The sequence below is a fragment of the Chaetomium tenue genome (genome assembly GCF_020726465.1).
Source record: "Chaetomium tenue strain MPI-SDFR-AT-0079 chromosome Unknown F5144scaffold_8, whole genome shotgun sequence".
Lineage (NCBI taxonomy): Eukaryota > Fungi > Ascomycota > Sordariomycetes > Sordariales > Chaetomiaceae > Chaetomium > Chaetomium tenue.
In genome coordinates this window covers 865,062-883,611 of record NW_027117336.1, presented here as the reverse complement: position 1 = coordinate 883,611, position 18,550 = coordinate 865,062, and the positions used below count along the sequence as shown (strand labels likewise).

General features: G+C 58.0%; 6 protein-coding genes across 6 annotated transcripts; 2 read left to right on the top strand and 4 right to left on the bottom strand.

Moving 5' to 3' along the window:
• Positions 1-143: 143 nt before the first annotated feature.
• Positions 144-3,436, bottom strand: F5144DRAFT_596790 (uncharacterized protein; the record flags this gene model as incomplete). Its single annotated transcript, XM_066790831.1, has 5 exons — positions 144-261; positions 486-834; positions 1,105-2,092; positions 2,129-2,625; positions 2,677-3,436. The coding sequence occupies 5 exons, from the start codon at positions 3,434-3,436 to the stop codon at positions 144-146; spliced, it is 2,712 nt and encodes a 903-aa protein (XP_066638462.1).
• A 748-nt stretch (positions 3,437-4,184) lies between these two features.
• On the bottom strand, positions 4,185-6,096 carry F5144DRAFT_587900 (uncharacterized protein). Its single transcript, XM_066789873.1, has 2 exons — positions 5,191-6,096; positions 4,185-5,134 (listed from the first exon to the last, which is right to left on the bottom strand). The coding sequence occupies exons 1-2, from the start codon at positions 5,702-5,704 to the stop codon at positions 4,593-4,595; spliced, it is 1,056 nt and encodes a 351-aa protein (XP_066638461.1). The 5' UTR covers positions 5,705-6,096; the 3' UTR covers positions 4,185-4,592.
• A 22-nt stretch (positions 6,097-6,118) lies between these two features.
• F5144DRAFT_406499 (uncharacterized protein) lies at positions 6,119-6,911 on the top strand. Its single transcript, XM_066784899.1, has 2 exons — positions 6,119-6,318; positions 6,396-6,911. Exons 1-2 carry the CDS (start codon positions 6,252-6,254, stop codon positions 6,761-6,763), a joined length of 435 nt encoding a protein of 144 aa, XP_066638460.1. The 5' UTR covers positions 6,119-6,251; the 3' UTR covers positions 6,764-6,911.
• A 280-nt stretch (positions 6,912-7,191) lies between these two features.
• Positions 7,192-8,749, bottom strand: F5144DRAFT_406482 (tyrosine phosphatase family-domain-containing protein). Its single transcript, XM_066784898.1, has 3 exons — positions 8,074-8,749; positions 7,835-8,024; positions 7,192-7,782 (listed from the first exon to the last, which is right to left on the bottom strand). Exons 1-3 carry the CDS (start codon positions 8,502-8,504, stop codon positions 7,483-7,485), a joined length of 921 nt encoding a protein of 306 aa, XP_066638459.1. The 5' UTR covers positions 8,505-8,749; the 3' UTR covers positions 7,192-7,482.
• A 1,803-nt stretch (positions 8,750-10,552) lies between these two features.
• On the bottom strand, positions 10,553-12,007 carry F5144DRAFT_587895 (uncharacterized protein). The gene is made up of 3 exons (XM_066789872.1): positions 11,750-12,007; positions 11,360-11,690; positions 10,553-11,291 (listed from the first exon to the last, which is right to left on the bottom strand). The coding sequence occupies exons 1-3, from the start codon at positions 11,874-11,876 to the stop codon at positions 10,835-10,837; spliced, it is 915 nt and encodes a 304-aa protein (XP_066638458.1). The 5' UTR covers positions 11,877-12,007; the 3' UTR covers positions 10,553-10,834.
• Positions 12,008-15,644: 3,637 nt separating this feature from the next.
• On the top strand, positions 15,645-18,393 carry F5144DRAFT_406465 (uncharacterized protein). Its single transcript, XM_066784897.1, has 2 exons — positions 15,645-16,179; positions 16,235-18,393. Exons 1-2 carry the CDS (start codon positions 15,797-15,799, stop codon positions 18,285-18,287), a joined length of 2,436 nt encoding a protein of 811 aa, XP_066638457.1. The 5' UTR covers positions 15,645-15,796; the 3' UTR covers positions 18,288-18,393.
• Positions 18,394-18,550: the final 157 nt, after the last annotated feature.

Genomic DNA, 18,550 nt, shown 5'->3' with positions numbered 1-18,550 from the left:
GACTCCATCCCAGAACGAACCAATAAACCCACTCGCAAACCATCTCTAGATGCTCACTAAAGTTTACACAAGCGTCCCCTTTATCGTATGCGTGCAACTGTATCCCATCCGAACCAACCTCCAAGAGTTGACCAGCCATGTCATCATCGCCTCGCATCACGCTTCGCATATGACAACTGCAACGCATCCCGCGCCATATAAACAAAAACCACAGGCCATAATCGCCCAAAACCCAAAAACCCGCTCGCATCGCCGGCCATACTAAAAACAAGCAAAAAAAGAAAAACATAACCCATATCCATGTCCATGTCTCATAACACCATCACCACCCCCTCCCCCTCCCCCTCCCCACACCCTCCCACACCCTCATCCCCCCCCTTCCCCCACCTCACATAACCACACACTTCTCCGACGACGACGAGGAGCTCCCCTCCGCATACTGATACTGCCCCTGCGGCGCCGCCGGCGGCACCCCCCTCCTATACGGCGCCCCGCCCCGCCCATCAGCCCCCGGATACCCCCCGTTCCCCCTCCCCTGCTGCGGCACGATGATGCCCCCCGCGCCCATGCCCATGCCCATCGCAGGACTCCTCCCGCCGAGCGGCGCGCCCGGCCTCGGACTGCCCTGCTGCTGCTGTTGTTGTTGTCGCTGTTGCTGCGGTCGGGGTCCGCTTCCTTGTCCCTGTCCTGGCCTAGACCCCGATGCAGTCCCCGTGCTGCCGGGGTGGCTGGGGTGGCCCTGGGGCGGTACGTACGGGAGCTGTTTCGCCGCCTGCTCGTAGCTTGGAGGTGCGTCGTCCAGTCCGTCTTCGGCGGGCCGGTTTGTCATTCTGGCTGGCCCGGTGGATGCGGTGGTAGGGGCGGGAGCGTTCCGCGGCGGGATCAGCGAGCGCACTGTCTGTGTTGTCGGTCTGGGCCGGCCGTTGTTACTGCTGCCGGGGCCGCTCATGTGACCGTTGGCGGAGTGTGGTGTGGTTGATGCCGACGCGGGGCGGGCGTGGGCTGGGATGGGCCGGCGGCCGGTTCCGGAGGAGGTCGTGGATGGCGTGAGCGACGCAGTGGAGTGGGACGGGTGCCGGCCACCGGGTCCACTTCCGCGCCCACCACCAGCGGCGCCGCCGGCGCGCCCATCCTGCTGTATGAACTGTTCTGAGAGCTGCTGCTCACGGCGGCGGCGCTCTTGCTCGGTGCGAGCCCGCTCGTCTTCTTCCTCCTGAAGCTGTAGAGCGAGGGCGAGGTCGCGATCCTCTTGTTCGTGGTTAGGGGAGAGGGGCGGCTCGGCGGAAGCGCTTTGCTGCGCGGTCTGCGTGTGGCCGCGCCTGGGTTGGACTGTGGTCCAGTCATTGTTATTGTCAGACACGGCATCTGTCCAGTTTTCGAACCCACCATCCTCCGAAAAGCCAACTTGACCGGTGACACCGCCAACGAGACGGAAATCGCCCGAGAAGAACTCGGCTCTCTCGCCATTAATGTCGACGAGGGACTCCCACACCACCTCGGCGTGACCGGCGTACCCGGCATCCGTAACGAGGGTGAATAATTCCAGGGTTTGTGGGTGTCTATAGAGCGTCGAAAAATGGTCATTGCGGAACAAGATGGCCATAGACCCTGGTTTCATGGCCGTTTTGATGATATTAAGCCCGGCCTTCGTAAGCTGCGTAGCTGATGTGCTCAAGAACGACTTGATACTCAAAACGTCCTGGTAGAGTTGCTGCTCCTGAGGTGTGAGGCCCTGGTTGGGATCGCACAATTTCTGGTCCAGCTCCTCTTCCCGAAATAACAGATTTTGCGTATCTTCATACGACGCCGCCTGCCGCGAGAGAGCCTCGCATACCGCGTCATCCTTTGCCGGAAGCCAGCCATGGATGAGAGGGATAGAGAAGGTTGAGTAGAGAACCATCTCTCTGGTATGCTCAAACGTGCCAGGAATCATATCGGTGCGTTCAGTTGGATGTAGATGCGTGAGTGAGGTCCGCTTGAACGCCGTGACCACTTCCGGAGTCGGCACGAAACGCGGGTTTACGTTCATACCGGTGTGAAGCCCCTTGAGGAAGTCGTACAACTCCGTCACGTCCGGGAGGGCAACGTCGAGCTGTGCGCGTCTTTCGGACATGAGCTCGTCAAACACGGCGTCCAGAAGCAAGCCGAGGCTTACTTGTTCACGCGATCTCAGTGTCTCAACGAGCGCCGTGTTCGTCTTTTCCGCCGGGGTCGTCAGGGTAAGGGCGTTGACGAGGGCAACCAGCGGGCACGGCCCGTTGGCGTTCTGGACGAGGATCGGTGACGTCCTGGGGTTCTTGGCAGCCGTCGCATCGTGCCAGGAGATGTTCTTGACCTGGTACGTCTCCGACTTGTCGACAGGCCGTGGGGGTTGCGCGGGCGGCAGCTCGGCTGACGGATTTGGTCGCGGCGTGGGAGCTGCCTCGGCAACTAATTCCTCCAGGGGGGCCGCCTGGGGAACCGCCGCGGGGGGGACTTCGGGGTCTGCCTTGGGAGCCGTCGCGGGAGCCGTCGCGGGAGCCGTTTGAGCGGCGGGCTCTTCATCCTTGAAATTTTCCCACGTGCTTTGCCTCGAAAGCGGTTCCGGGTTTGGCTCCAGATCAATCAGGTTCCAGTCATCAGTCCCTGCGGAACCTTTGCTCGGTACCGGGGGTGGCTTTGCAGTATGCTCGAAACCTGCAGCCACAGGCGGTGCCGAGAGGGTCAGACCTTTGAGCTCCTCCCCCCATGCGCCTTGACCCTCCCCTTTAGGTTCCTCTCCCCATACACTTTGGCCCTCCTCAGAAGGCAAAGACACGAGCGCTGGCGATTCTGACCCCAGCCCAGGCGTTGGCTGGCGCGACGGCCGAGCCGATGCCCACGCGTTGTTCCCGTCGTAGTCTTGCTCTAGTAGCCTCGGGGCTGGCGGAGTGATGCCGCTGGCCTCGTCCACGGGTGATTGCCATGGATTTGGCCTTGACTCATTCTCGCCGAGCTGCGAAAAGTCCACGACCGGGACAGACGGCACGGGCGGAATATTTGACGGTGCTGCTGGCCTGCTCTGGCCGGCCCCAGACGCACTGAGCGACATCTTTCTCTTAAATGGATTCGTCTCTGGCTTGGAACTTCCCCCAGGCCCCAGGTCTGCTTCCACACCATGGCTGCCACCTGGCCTTAGTGCCGCCGGTACTTGGTTCATGTCACCCGTGTTCAACGCGGGAACCCTCTCCGCCCAGATGTTATCCTCCTCGCCCAACTCAGAAACGCTGTCGGTGGGACCCGGCTGTAAAGACCTCGGCAAATCGGCTGGCGTGAAGTTCGTCATTTGTCGAGGTTGTCGTTGTTGCGTACCATCTCTCCATATCGCCTCGTCTTCGCCATGGTGCGGGGACAACGCATCGCGCGGCACAGTCGGGTCAAGCGCCGCCGACTCTGGGAGCGGTTTCCGGGTTACCATTGCGTAGCCACAAACTTAGTGTCAGAGTTGAAAGGGCAAGATTGGGTCGACCCGGTGTCGAGGAAGGAAGAAAGCGCCGTCGGGGGCGTCAAGTGTTGCTGATGGTCAAACCTAGGTCTCGGGGGAGGCAGCCCGCTAAGTTCTGGTAGGTCAAAACGGTCTGTGTATTGCACAAAGGATGGGCAAGCGGTGGTGGTAGAGGATTGATTCGACTATATTCTCTCCAAAGGAGAAAAAAAAGGTCCAAGTCGCTATCGTAATCGGGGGCGAGCCGGTGTGCACAGGTGCATCCTTTGCGAAGGCCGGGATGCCTCGCCGTGGTGGCGTAATGCGACTTTGGAGGGGTTGGATTAAGCCGAAGGAATGTCAACCACTAGTGAATGACGTTGTATGTTAGTTAAGTAGGTTGAATAGAAGCTTGGTTTAGGAAGGTTTGAATGCAGTGTGTACAGTGGTATCGCAAACTCCTGGTTATCCAAGAGTTTCTCGAAGTTTACGTGGACAATTGTAGCTTCGCTACTGAAGCTCGTGGTGGTTGGAGGTTGTTGGTATGAGCACCGAGCTCCCGCAGCACCTTAACCGTCATGATCACGACCCTGCCCCACTGATTTCCTCGCGGCTGGTGACAGGGGTGGCTTGAAAGGGCAAGTGGTTTGTGGGGGTGGCAGGGGCCAGTCCAATCGGACGGTTCTCAGCTTTCCAGGCCTCGTCATCCCTCCAACAGGCTGTTGATGTTGCCACCAAGCCCCTGCGGTGACCTTCAACAGATATGTCTGTGATTGCGCGTCTCACACTTGACCGAAAAACGGGAGCTGAAACTTCCAGCATTGCGCGGTGCACATCGTTTCCCGTCCCAGCAACTACCTCTCTATGTCATTATGATTACTTCTTACCCCCGTCGCCTTGAATCTCGCCATTGTGCCATTGTATGTACATACCATGCCGAAACAATTGTACAGATATCTCATGGCTCCTAGCCTCGCATGTGACCTTGAAAATGCATGTCAATTCCTAGAGAGGTCTCTCAGGCTGCAGATGCAAAGAACCTCCAACGCCGGCAGGCTCCCGTATCGGAAACAACATATTTATAACACAAGATCTATGCCGCATTCACAACGCTCCCACTAGAAACATTAACCCCCCAGCTCCCTTCGTGCTATACTCCCAACGAGTTCAACCTATTACACGCCGGCATGTCGAATGCTTTCGCGACTTCCATCTTATCCGGGTCCTGGAAGAACCAGCCCTGCGCCGCGTTGCGCAGTTGTTGTTTATGCGACACCTCGTTCTCGCACTTGATGCGCAATTGCTGCACGAGCACCACCTCGGCCCTCTTGTCGAGCGACGCCAGCTTGGCAGGGGTGTAGGAGTGGACGTCGACCGGGTTAAGGTAGTATCTGACTTTGAAATGCGGCATGGTACGCTCCATCGTGTACAGCGGCGGGTGCGGTGCGTCGAAGACCATGCTGGGCGTTGCCGGTGTCGAGGACGAAATACCCGAAAATATGGACGAGAGGATGGGCCAGACGACGAGGAGGAAGATGGGTAACAACCCGAAAATGGTAGTCCATATGCTAGCCGGCTCTTCTTGCCCTGGGTTGCGAGGCCTTGCCCGTGGCTGCGCGCCGCCGAACTGATGCACCCGAACACCTGGCCCGCCCCCAAAATTAAAGACGAACTGTGGCCCGCCATCAAAGCCTAAAGACTGTTAACTTGGTCCTTAACAAACACGGGCATTCTCGAGATTCACTCACCTGCGAAAGGCCCTCCAAACCCACCTCCCCCAAAGAACCGCGCAAACATCTCCTCAGGACTGATCTCTTCCTCCCCAAACCCTCCACCGCCACCGCCTCTCCGCGCAAACCCAGCAAACGGATTCTGCTGGGCCTGCGCCTGGGCGTTGGCGAAGCGGCTGTCGGGGTCGGTGCCGAAGCGGTCAAACTTGTCCCTCTTCTCCTTGTCGCCCAGCACGCTGAACGCGCGCGCCACCATCTTGAAGGCCTCGTCGGCGTGCTCGTGGCCGTTCTTGTCCGGGTGCGTCAGCAGCGACAGCTTGCGGTACGCCTTCTTGACCTCGCCGTCGGTGCATGACTTTTGCAGTTCCAGGATCTCGTAGAAGGCCGTTGGCTGGCATCGCCGGATGCGCAGCACTGCCGCCTTCTGCTCGACTGTGTACTTGCGCTCCTGGTTGCCCTGGTTGTGCTCGCGCCGGTTGCGCGCCGCGTCGCTCTGAGACGCCGAGGCCCCGGAAGCGGAGGCGTCGGGCATGGTGTCGGACTCGGGTGTCGAGGTGGTATTAGGTCGAGAAGAAAGCTTGCTCCGAGGGGGGATCGGATGCTCGAGGAGAAATAGGGATTCCCGAATTCGAGTAATCTCGTTCCGATCCGAAGATGGCGGCTTCTCGTCGTAAAAGACTCGACTACTCGCCCCAATACGTGGTGAGCGTCCCCCAACCCCAAGAACCCAAAATATCAGTCGCTGGCGGTGCCGGCTTTCAGGTCGGATGTTCCCTGCGGCGGCCGGAAACACAAAAATAAATTGGCGATGGCGTCCCGTCGACTGCTTGCCGCGTTTGTTGCTGCGTCTGGACACCTTCCAGAACAAAGTCGTCCGTGCGCCGTTGTTAACAAAACACCGTGGGGCGCAGCAGGGATCATCGCTTAGTCATGGGCACCCCCGATAACGATAGTTAGAGCTTGTGACCCCCAAACGACGTCACTCATCCAAAAAGTTGACAGCCGCCAAAAGCGGAGGTCACGCAACCAGAAACACCGAGCCATTGAGCCCGCCCCAACCACCCGAGCATCACGCCACTATGTCCTCAACACCAGACGACACCGACACGCCCCTAGGCATCGGCTCCCAGCTCCGGGCATGGGGAAGTACGTCCACCCCGCTTCCCCTCCCAAACCCCCTCCATCAACCCAACCCTAACTAACAACCCCCCCCCACCTTTTAGCATCCGCCATCCCCCCCATGACCCTAACCACCCTGATCATCGCGCTCCACGCCCGCCCCTTCCAACCGCTGCCCATGCTCTTCCCGCCGCTCCTCATCTTCAGCAGCTACCTCACCCTCGCGGGGTTCAAGATCGACGGCGCCGGTATGACCGCAGCATGGTCGGGGGTGTACGCGCTGCTGGCGGCGCGGCGGCGGCCGGCGTCGCTGCGCAGCCGGTTCTCGGTGCGGGGCGTGGTGCGCGGCACGGCGATGGGGCTGGGGGCGGCGAATGCCGGGGCGGGGTTTTATACGTACGCGACGGGGGATAGGAAGAGGGAGGAGGGGGAGCGGAGGGAGGTAAATCGGTGGGGGGTTTATAAGGAGTGAGGGTTGGGGGAGGGGAGTGGTGGTGGTGCTTGGGGTGGATGGATAGATGGTGTGGACGGGTATGGGAATGGTGTGAATAGGTATGGGATGCAAAGTTGGGGGAGGGGTCTGGCACGGAAAAGGAAAGGCAGGCGTTGTAGCCGCAAGGTTAAGGTGGCTAAGTGCAATCAAGGACATTGATCATGGATGCCTATTTGGCTTAACTACATTGTAACACAATGTATTGTATTTGTAACGAGGGCCTCTGCCAGCTTCCTAGACGGGATAGTCCAAAAACGCTGGCGGAGTATAGTACTTAGCTATTAAGGGCAGGCCTGACCTTTACCCTCCTGATTGTGACAAAGGACTCCTGATTGTGACAAAGGACATAAGAAAAAATGAAAAATGAAAATAAAAACAAAAACCCGCCATTGAACGCCAGGAGACGGCTCAGCACTTGATAGTCTCCGCTCCAATCCCGCTCTTCTTTATGTGCCCCCAGTTCCATGTATGATGCCAAACGTCCCCACGGCATATCCAAGCCAAAAACGCTATACAAGAACGTTTCCGGCTGCCGTCTTCTCGCTGTCGAGGAAAGCCCCGGACGCGGTTCCTTTTCCTCCAAGTCGTGAAAGGTGATAGATGATAAAGATTGACATTGATTTTCGGCTTTGGCCAGCGAATCGAAGTTGACGCGTGGCATGGCAAATAGGCCGAAGGATCACGGAGCCTTTCGGTCCTCACTTGGGAACCCGTACTTCAGCCCCATCCCGGATTCTGCCGGCTGCGAGGTCCGTGACGAACCAGACCATGAGGATGACGAGGGCGAAGATGATCGCCCGGGCGAAGCGGGGGTCTCGAAAGGGCACTTTCGGGTCCCGAAAAAGATTCAAGGTGTTGATCGGCTCGAAACCCGTGATATATTCGATGTCACACTCTCGGGTTTTCGGCTCGGCGTATGCCTTGTACTCGTGGACGATGCTGCTCAGGTTCCAACCCGAAAGTTTGCGGACAACGCCAATAACGCAACCGGTGCGATGCTTGACGAAGTTAGTGATCCAGTCGAGCCGTGACAGGGACACCCAAGCTTACCTTGCCGTGGTTACAATGGATGAGCAAAGGGTGGTTTCGGCGATCCAACACCACGCGAAGAATGGACTCCATAGTCGCGACAGGAATTGCCTCTTTCTTAGTGCCCTTCATGTCGAAGATGGCATGCTGAATGCCATTTCTATGGAGGAAAGCATCGTAGCCCTGGGGGAATTCCTTGTGCACCAGCGTCCTGCGAGCATCGTTAGTACGGTTCCGTAATCCAATGCCGCAAAACTTACACAATAGTTCTGAGCTTGAGGCCCTGGATAAAGGCATAGTCCTCGGCTTGTGGAAAGCTGCTTCGATAAACGCCTGGTACCACAATGCCAAAGTTGGCCGGCCGGCGCTCGGCGGGGAGGTTCTTTTCAAGCTCGTGCGTCGAGTAGCAGAGTGCCCGGGGCGCGGTGGGCGGATGGAATGCATCCCGGAGCTTGTATTTACTCCTCTCCGAAGAATCCAGCTCCAAGGGGTCGACTTCCTGTTGTACATCTGTGGGGCGAACCATCGGAGACGGCTCCAGACTGGTGCAGCGTGTCGCTACGGTAGATCTCGAAGCTTGCCTTTCGAGTGGCTCGGATGCCATCTCGTCGTGCCGCGTCATGTGATTCTCTTGGTACTCCGTCGTTTGCCTTGCAGTCCGTTTTGACACCGCCTTGTCGTTGGTGGACATTCTAATTTATGGCGGGAAGGAATTGGAAGGCGGTGGGTGGCGTTACAATCCTCGAATGGGAACTCGGTCTATTCCGGGTCCAGCCAAGGCGGCCAGGTAGATGGGCGAGCGTAAGAGGTCTCGTGTGGTTTAGACCGTCGGATGGGCCGGATTGATGGTTGTCAACCAAGCGAAGCCGAATCGGCGACCAGAAGATGGGTAGGTGGCGAGATTTCGCGGCAAGGAGGAGAGGAGAGAGTCCGAACGGTTAAAATTGTGGTGTGAGGGTCCAGTAAGGATCCTAAGGTGAGGACCGCACTTGGTTATAAAACCATGATGGAAGCTGAATCAAAATTGTTGATTTGGGATGTGGGCACGGCCCGTGATTCGAATTGAGAACTGGAATGATGTAACCCTGACGATGCCGAAGCAAAGCAGAGCGAGGCGTCTCGGACGCTGAATTATGTAGTGAAGGACGCGGGTTGAGCGCGTGAATTGAAGGGAGCGAAGAAGGAAAAAGATGGTGACTTTTGCGGATGAAAGGTGGACGGCAAAATCAGAAGCAGCAGAGGAGCTGCTTTTGTTGGCAGAGGTCAGAGCCGGTGATTAGGTGGGGGTTCTGGGCCTGTCCAAGGCGCACGGGACGCGCTAAAACTAACGGGGCAAGCCACGGCGTGGGTGGATGGGCAACCGTGCTGGGAGCCTTGACTCGAACCTTTCCTTTTCTTCCTCTTTCCGAGACACAGCGGGTCGGCGGTAAACCACGCAACCAGTAGTGCCTTGAGCTGGATGACTTGCCACTGGGCTTTGACGACGAGACGGTGATGCGTCTTTCGGTCGCACAAGTTTGCGGAATTGAGAACCTGCAACCCCCATTCAAGACCCAACAACTGGAGATCAGCCACGCTAAGCCTAATTCAGACGGGGCGGTTCCAGCGTGGCGGCCAGAAGAGTCCTGCAGGTGTGTTTTCTAGGGGGTACCTTCCCTGAGCTTCCTTCATCCCAACACCAAGCTCCCTTGTGCCCAGACCTTACAGGTTGCGTGATCTCGATTAAGTCCGTCGTCGCGTGACTCAATATTGGGACCAAAGCAATGGGGCCAAACATGGGCCGTTTACATTGCATTAGCGGTGGATGTTACCTCATCACTAATTAAGTCGTTTCGATTTCGAGACACTGCAGTGGCTGCACCGTTGAATCTCACTTGCTTTTGATCCCCCGCATCGTGCGCAGTGCAAATCTCTTGGCATCAAATGCCGCTTGCATGTGCTGGGGCCGTTCCCCACAAAGCATTTGCTTCACTTGGGTCGACTGGCAACTGAAGGCTCAACGTGGCCAGCAAACCTTCCTACACGATACAGTCATCAAGGGGCGTTGGGGGCAGTGTCACGAATTGCAGATCTCATGTCTTTGAAGGCGGGGAGGAAGTTCTCCGGCAATGCCCACAACAAAAATACTGCAACCCTAAAGTCTTTCAATTCGCTGAAATGGCCGATGCACCGTCTGTTTCAAATACCAATGCAACGACGGACACGTCGAGACCACCGAGCTGCAGCCAAGACGCTTCCATTTTATGTGCAGCACAACATTGAGAGGCGAATGTCGGACATCGTTGGTTCCTTCAAGCCCGAGCTCGCAACAAAGGCTTGTAATCTCGTACGTCAGCACAATGCAACGACGTCATCTCCGGCAAGTTGAATTTGCAATCCCCGATGGATGCCGGGCCTCTCCCATAGAAAAAAATAATGCACAACGGACGAGACGATCGAGACCATCGCCTGAGGGGATTCCTGGACCAAAATTGGTGGCCCAAACTCGATCCGACCTCAGTTGCTCCGCAGCAATCCGACTCTAGACGCATTGGACCCATCTCGAGCCCATGCACCCCAGACTGCGGCTCCACAATGAGTGGCAGCTCATCCCGCGCCCGGCCAGAATAGGATCTTGGCGATTGGTGCACTGGCCAGATTCATCCCGCGCTCCCACGCGACACAACTGAAAAGTCATTATGCCAGAGCTGAAAGAGGCTACCGACGGAGGATGGGGGTACTAGCTCGAGGCTCGAAAGCCCTGTTTTGAGCCCCAGCCTTGGTCTTTTGCTTTTTCAATTATTGGAGGAGTATTCATGGCTATGGGCCGATGTTGGACGGTATGCACAGCTAACCAAGACATGTACACTTCCACGCCACGAGATGAAGCACTCCAGGCTTCTGAAGCCCGAATTCCCGACTAGGAACTACAGCAATAATGTCTTCTTATATTCCAAACAGGATATACCAATGTATAATAATTGCTCAATCCCCATATTTCTATCCAAAATCCCCAACAATCCCCTCACCCCCAACCCTGACTCACCCCATCCTCCCCTGCACATACGGATGGCCGGCGCTCAACCCGCCGTCCACAGCCCACGCCTGGCCATTGACGTAGCTGCTCTCATCACTCCCCAGAAATAACGCCACGCGGGCGATCTCGTCCGCGTGGCCGGCCCGCTTCAGGGGGTTGAGCTGGCCGATCTTGCCCTCGGTGCCGCGGGCGCGCGCCGCGTCGAAGACCACCGCCGTCATGCCCGTCTCGATGAGCCCCGGGCACAGCGCGTTGACCCGCACCCCCGTGCCCGCCAGCTGGTACGACACCGTCTGCGCCATCGACACCACCGCCGCCTTGGACGCTGAGTAGGGTGTGCTACCCGCGTTGGACCGCAGGCCGGCCACCGACGCCGTCGCGATGATGCTGCCCGACGCCGCGGGCTTGGCCGGCGACGTCCGCTGCATGGCGGGCGCGGCGTGTTTGGCGGCGAGGAAGACGCTGAGACATACGGTCAGTGAGGTGAAGGGAATGAGGCGGGCGGGGGGACAGGGGCGGGGGGGGCGGACCTGAGGGAGTTCACGCGGAGCACGTTCATGAAGTCGTCGGCGTCGATCTCACTGAAGAGCGCGTGGGGCCCGACGGTGCCGGCGTTGGCGAAGAAGACATCGAGCCGGCCGTACTGCTTCACGGCGTCGTCGATCACCTCCTTCACCGCCTTCTCGTCGGCGGCGTCGAACTTCCGCGTGTGCACGTCGACCTGGGGCCACAAGCCGTTGATCTCGCGCTTGTGCGCCTCGAGATTGCTGTCATCGTAGTCGCAGATGTAGATGGCCTTGGCGCCATGTTCAGCGAACTGGTGGGCGGAGGCTCGACCAATGCCCAGGATGGAGTTTGCGCCTTGACCCCGGTGAGTTTCCAGATGCAATCCGGCGAATATCTCAGGCGGTGATACATACCGGTGATGATGACCACTTTGTCGGCAACCCGCGGACCGGTTGGTGCGACCTTGAAGACGGCCGGGATAGAGCTCCCGGCGAGCTGGTTGCCAATGGCTTCGACTCGGCGCTTCGCTGCGTCGGACATTGTTCTCGGGTCACCTCATGCACGATGTAAGGAAGTTCAATTCTAGAAAGTGGTACAAGCAAGTGAATTGGGCTTCCTGCGCCTTCCTTCCTTAACAACCGGGCCGGGGACAGGATAGGCAACCGGCGCGGGGAAATTAGGTGGGCCGAGGTCGACCGACTCGGGCACCTCGGCCGGAATTGGTGCCAGTGCATCTCGTTCCTGCCTCTGCGTCTGCATCCGCCAACTCACATCATCCCTTCATCTTCTCCCACCCTTCACGGCCGAAAACGACTTGCCGATATCAAATTCACGCCCCTCCTAGCTTAAATTTAATATCTTAATATTTTATTTTCCATCTTTTGAAACACCCCTCCCGCTTAGGAAAATGGTCTTGTGACCCGAGATCGCGGCGAGACTGCGGACGGAGATCTCCGCTACTCTGAGACTACCTACGCTCCGTGCAGATGGAACCGTCGGACAGAATCTTCCGGCAACAGCCCCCATATAGTCTAGATCCCTCTGGGCACGGGAATCTGGAACAAGATCATCGATGGCATGAGACAACTCTTGAAGCGCGCGAAGGCGACGAAACAGCACATCGCTATCCGTGCGGGATGGCGCCATGGAGTCTGCATCGCCGGAATCAATTGCCGGGACTCAATGAGACTGGTTGACTTGGACGTGGGGTCCAGGTTGGCCGATCTCAAGCCGCTTCTGTGTCTTGAACACTGTCTCGGAACCGTCCAGCTCTTTTTCACCGTACATTTCACCGACTGCGGTTAGGCACTTGGCGGAAGTCCACGGTGATTCGAGCAGCTGACTGGCGGTCAACGCTTGGGTGTTCTTGGATGACCAGCCCCATCGACTCCGAGGGGTAGTGGTTCACCTTCACGGGTCAAGGGGAGGCTTGAACTGGCTCCAGAGAAAGTCCCATCTTGCCTCGGCCCATTCCACAACCTGGACTGTACATTAACCATATGGCAAGATGTCCGCATCTCGTTGCGGTCGAATAGCGCCAGCACACCGGACTGCCTCTCCTGATACCAGGAACAAGCTGAGATGGTGTGCAGTCACCCTGGAGTCGCTACTTGTGGCACACCGTAAGGGCTGAACCAAGCCTCCTCTCGGTTTCTCATGTGTTGAGTTTCTGATACAAGAATACTGACATCCCCGGAAACCGTTTCCATGTGGACCGTCAGGCAGCACTCCCATCCTTCATGAGCATTTCCCTCATCAGCCACCAGCTAACCCCGATACTTGATCCCCGATAGCAAAAGTCCCTTCATCAACCCATTACAGTTGTGATATGGGCATCTCACTAGAAACGTGGTATGTGTTTCTAACCCCATCATAACCAGCCCACACTGTATGGATACCTCCAACCCGAATCGGACTTCACAATCGAAATCCCGAGACGAGCATTAGAGGGAGATGGTGAACATTGTTGCGCCCCATTACCGCTGGGGAGCACAGAATCGGTCACACCGTGGCTATTGGCTTGGCGACCGGCCCTGTTCGCTTTCCCGCGGACGTTGGTCAAGGCACGCCGCCCCGTTTCGCGCCATGTGTGCGGACATGAGTGGTTTGCTTTGTCTTTGAGGCTGAATACTCGCTAGGCTCCGATCCTGGTTGGCTGGGCCTCAGAAATAGCTCTGTTGCCATCTAGTGTTGTTCATCAAGCGTTGAGTTTGCAACCTTCATACATACATAGCCATCCTTGCCCACGTCACAACGGAGCAGCTTTCCTCGGCTTCTCCAGCCCCAGCTTTACCGCCTCCCGTCACTCGAACGCCACATGCGGGTAGAGGCACGGAATATGTATCAAGCCGCTGAAAACCCCGCCAGGCTGACGGCTGAGCTTCGAGAACGCCGATCTCAGCTCCCACATGGCAGATCACGCAACTAACAAGGCCCTTGCCTGACGCGAAGGCAAACCCGCCCGAGGCTGACAACGTCTGGTTTCCTGGATGTATTTTCGACCGTATCCTGGGATAGACCCGGAGATGCGACGTGATGCAATGCAATGCGATGCGATGAGTGAAGAAATCTCAAGGCCGGTGAAACCGACTTGACTGGGTTTCCGATGCGTCACGGGGCAGGCATGGGAGCAAACGCCCAGCTCGGCCTTCCGTTGGTGGATGCAAAACGATGCCGGGGAGCAAACAATGCAAGTCTCGATATCCGGCCAAACCCTAGTCCAAGGAGAACACACATCACTTTAACATGGTATTGATGCCGACCTAACAAGTCCTCGCTTGGATCTCGAAGGAGTTCACTGGTCACGGCAAACTGTCTTCGGCAGTTCCTACAGACCCGTCGTTCGCACTGCAGGGTCCACAGTCTCCCTGATGAGATGAAGTTCCCGCTACGAATGCAGCACCCGATGGTACAAGGCCCACGCACAATCTCACTGCCATGTTACACCTTGGGCCTTGGTCACCATCGTCACTAGCGTTGGGGGCAATACATGTACTCTGACTTGACATCGACGAAAATTGCCCTCCCCATCATGTCCTGCCGTCCGCTGTGAGCGAGGCGGGTCAGTCTGTGGGAGAGCGGCATCCCCCAACCTCAGGCCCAATCATCACCTGCGCTTCCGTTGTCTGGCAACGTCGACATTTGATCCGATGAGCTGCCCAACGCACCGCAGCGTATCGGGTCATCCCCACCCATCCGCGGGCCGTGGCCACGGGAAATGGCTCATCCCGAGATCAACAATCGCTGCAACACATCTGACGAATCTGATCGGCATACAGATGGATCAGTCCCCTACATGATCCGAGATGTCTAGCATACGTATGATATGCAGCCGCGCTTGCCTCTCGAGATCTCAGCCCTGGCTGACCGACGGCGAGCCACATATATGGCGTTCTGTCGCCCTACCCACGCCTTCCAGCAACTGGCACTCGTTTACCCTCCTCCCTCCTTCCTAGCACGCACGAGGTGTACATAAGACGGAGGAAGGGGGTGAGCGACGCGGGTAGACACAGCTCCGTATCACTCACTGGCCACCCCCACCTCAAACCCCCCCCCCCTTCCCGCCAGAGGCCGCCCTCGTACGGGGATCACGCTATTCTCGTTGCGTGTCGGGGAGGTGCAGCGGGAGGTGTAACGTGCGTATCTTGATTTTTTGCGAGGAAGCCATCCATCGATGTATCCCATCCCATCCGTGTGTACCAGTTGTACGGTACGCTGCTGGCACCTGTACATGTACTCGGCCAAGGTCGACTCGCTCGCCCAATCCGTTCGTACAGACACGCACACACGGTACCGTACTGCGTATCACGTTGTGGTCGTGGTGTGTTTGTATGGCTGCGGCCTTTCCTGATCCCGTGTCCCGTTCTCTCTCTCTCTCTCTGCCCCCGGGCAACCAGTGACGTTGTGCTGTGCCTGTCCGTACATGTTGGCCTGGTGCTGCAGTGTCGCCTGGAGGAGGGCCTTTTTTGCTGGCCTTCGGCTCGAGGCCTGTGACGCGGTAACCCTGTCGGGGGGCATCTCGCCAACGCGCAACGGCAACTCGTTCTGTGGTGTGCTGAGGTATATAATCTCGAGGGGCGCCCTCGCGCCCGTCCTTCCCCTGAGGGGTGCGCCCCTGATCTCTCTGATCTCAGATCTTGTCTCTCCTGGAGGGTGAGATCTGTTGCATTCTGACGCCCTTGTCTTGTGCAGCCCTCGGTTGAGTGTCAGGTGCTCGTCGCTAGCCGGTTCTCTTTCTTTGGACTTTGCTTTGGATCTTGGTTAATTCTATTCGTCTGCCGCGTTCGTTTGTTAACCACTTCCCGGTTTTCCGCGCAGCACAATATATCGACCCCTCGCGGTTTAGGCAATATTGGGATTATGTCACAACCTGTCACTCGTTATATCTGCCGCTTCCACACTTTTTGCTTGCCTTTCCAGTGGACGTCACTTGGCTCCAATACTACCGACAAACGCCAGACATGGATGACATTCGAAGGGACGTCGAGTCTGCCAGCAACGCCTGTGAGTGTTACGTCAACACGGCCGAAATAAAGAAAGGGCGGTGGCAGGAGGATCCCGGAGAGTGTCTGCGTAATTGCAAAGCGCAGTTTTTACGGACGGTGGTGAAGAGCTGGCAGGGGGACAACGGATGGGTCGAGGGGTGCGGGACTCTCAATCGAAACGTGCCAGTGCAAGATTTCTGGTCGCTGTATTGGTGCGATTCGGTCTTCTGCGGCGTGGGCATAAATCAGACGGGAGGGCTCGGACAAGATCGTGAGTATGGCACCGAGTGCTTGTGGTGGTGTCCCGGGCTAAGGATTGCTCTAGCGAACGTCGACCTCATCATCAACACTTGTCAAAAGTGAGCCCCTTGATATCGTCTTGGAGGGATATTCAGGGCTAACCACTCTGGTTAGTATCGGCTTCTATTCCATTCTCGACCCGGGGCCGCCGCCGCCAACTTTCAGATGCCGTACGGAAACAAATACGCCGAGGGTTTGTTCCGCCACCACGATCGAGACGCCTCCCCAGGCGACACAGGGGCGGCAACCGAATCCAGAACCGTTGACACCGACGAGCACGGCTTCTCGAACCGTTATGACGACGCAGAGAGCTCCCACACCGGCCGTGGCAACTTTACAACCCGCATCCGTAACCCCTAGCGCAACTCATAGTTCAGTACCACCGCCCGCGGCGTCAACGACATCCGGGAGCAACCTCACAGGGCAAGGCAAGGCGGCAATCGCGGTGTGTTCCGTCCTCGCCCTCATCTTACTGGTAGCTTTTGTCTTGGTGTGTCTCCGGCGCCGGAAACGCCGCAAAGCCTCGTTCCACCGGGCCCTGCGCTCCCGGCGTGGGCTCCTCCCCGACGGCGCCCCGGCCGGCTCACCCACCCCATTAATATCCCCTGCCAGCTCAGCCGTCGGCACCCGCGCAGTACTCACCCCTCCGCTCCGCCTCCGCGACCGCAAATTCCTCCCCTCCATCCTCCGACCAGGCAGCCGCTCCCCATCACCCCCCCTCACGCCGCTCACCCCGGCCTACAGCCCGCAGCCAGGCGCAAACGCGGGCGGCGTCTTCCCCCCCTCTCCGATCTGTTCACCAACCACCAACAAACTCATCCCACGCCACGAGCGCGGCGCCGCCTACCCAACAACAACAGCAGCAACCTCAACACCGCGCACCTTCACCGGCTACCCACCATCCGCAACCCCCTTACACCCACCCCCCTCCTTCACCACCGCAACCACCACCACACCACCCCCGCCCCCACCGCCATCAACCACCCTCCCCGACCCCAACCTGAATTTCTTCGCCCTCCCCATCCCCATCCCCGGCTCCCCCAGCTCCAGCACCTTCCCGCCGCCCTACTCCCCCCAGCAGCTCCCACCACCCCCACCACCCCCACACGGTTTGACAACAGACAACAACAACAACCATGATCACAACCGCGCCAGCGGCAGCGCCAGCAGCTGCTACACGGCGGGGACGGTGTCGTCGACGGCGCATTCGTCGCTGAGGCATCATGAGATTCCGATTGCGATTCCGTTTTATATGGGGGCTGGTGGGGGTGGGAGGGAGGTTGAGGGGGAACGTGAAGCAACGCCGTCTGGTTCGTCGGGTTTGCCGAGTAGGCCGCCCAGGCCGCATGAGGGGATGTTGGAGGTTCCGGGGTTGGTGACGCCTGCTGTGGGTTATCGGGGGGGTGGTGCGGAGGGTCGTTCCGGGGAGGGTGGTCAGGACCGGGCTTACGATTATGGTTATGGTCATGATCATGGTCACGGTCACGGTCACGGTCAGGGGAGCGGGTACGGTTACGGGGCTGGGGATTTTAAGGGTGGTGTAGCAACGCCGCCGCCACCTCCGCCGCTGAGCCCACCGCCTACGAGGGCGTTACCTAAGACGCCACCGGCAAGCGTGTCAACCCCGCCGCCGCTGACACTGCCAGCAAGAGGGTCGGCTAGAGGGTCGCCTGCGCCGGGCTCGGTCTCACCGCCGCCGGGGGTGGGGAGAATAAGAGGTGAGGGGAAGGGTTCGCACACTGGATTGTTAGGGTTACGAGGGCCTGCGGCCGCTTCTGCCGCGGGAGCTGAGACGGGATCATCGTATCGTCATGAGCATGGCAGATTACCGGGGTATTCTCCTGCCCAGGAGCCAACTCCTAATGAAGCGGGAGGGAGGTCTCAGCGGCAGCGGGATTCGAGAGGAAGCTGGGGGAGTTGGAGCGGTGCTGGGACGGTGGTTGGCAGTGTTGACTACCATGCCAGCAGTGCCGGCAACGTCAATGTCATGGCGGAGAGTGTGACGCCGGTGGGGACAAGGGAAGAAAACAGCACTGGCGCTAGAGGGCAGCAAGTCAGCCCAAGGACGAGCGTCAGTAGTGATGTGACGGCCACTGGGGATACGATGGTGTCTGCGGTGTCGAGGATGTCCAGTACGAGAGATAATAGCGTTGGAAGGGGGATCTAATGTTAGATGTCAGGGGGAGGATGGACAGGGGAGGTAGAAGGGGACAAAGATAGAAGGCGTTTGTTCTGAGAAAAGGCACCTAGGTAGGTAGGCATCCGTAGTCAATAAACGTGTGAAGGTGATAATATTGTTGCCTTGGAGATTGGGGGCTGAAGATACAGCGTGTCAGATCCTTAGGTACGAAGCAAGAGAGAGAGCACTGTTAGTAATGAATGAATGGGTTGGAGGTTCTCGCAAACTCGCAAACGAGTAGAAGACCGGAT

Coding starts and splice junctions, on each gene's coding strand:
- F5144DRAFT_587900 (XM_066789873.1), bottom strand. CDS start 5,704: ATGCCCGACGCCTCCGCTTCCGGGGCCTCGGCGTCTCAGAGCGACGCG. Junction 5,135..5,190: donor GTTTGGAGGGCCTTTCGCAG/GTGAGTGAATCT, acceptor AACAGTCTTTAG/GCTTTGATGGCGGGCCACAG.
- F5144DRAFT_406499 (XM_066784899.1), top strand. CDS start 6,252: ATGTCCTCAACACCAGACGACACCGACACGCCCCTAGGCATCGGCTCC. Junction 6,319..6,395: donor CCAGCTCCGGGCATGGGGAA/GTACGTCCACCC, acceptor CCCACCTTTTAG/CATCCGCCATCCCCCCCATG.
- F5144DRAFT_406482 (XM_066784898.1), bottom strand. CDS start 8,504: ATGTCCACCAACGACAAGGCGGTGTCAAAACGGACTGCAAGGCAAACG. Junction 8,025..8,073: donor CTCAAGCTCAGAACTATTGT/GTAAGTTTTGCG, acceptor CGATGCTCGCAG/GACGCTGGTGCACAAGGAAT. Junction 7,783..7,834: donor TCCATTGTAACCACGGCAAG/GTAAGCTTGGGT, acceptor AACTTCGTCAAG/CATCGCACCGGTTGCGTTAT.
- F5144DRAFT_587895 (XM_066789872.1), bottom strand. CDS start 11,876: ATGTCCGACGCAGCGAAGCGCCGAGTCGAAGCCATTGGCAACCAGCTC. Junction 11,691..11,749: donor CAAAGTGGTCATCATCACCG/GTATGTATCACC, acceptor ACCGGGGTCAAG/GCGCAAACTCCATCCTGGGC. Junction 11,292..11,359: donor CTCCGCGTGAACTCCCTCAG/GTCCGCCCCCCC, acceptor CGTATGTCTCAG/CGTCTTCCTCGCCGCCAAAC.
- F5144DRAFT_406465 (XM_066784897.1), top strand. CDS start 15,797: ATGGATGACATTCGAAGGGACGTCGAGTCTGCCAGCAACGCCTGTGAG. Junction 16,180..16,234: donor ATCATCAACACTTGTCAAAA/GTGAGCCCCTTG, acceptor CACTCTGGTTAG/TATCGGCTTCTATTCCATTC.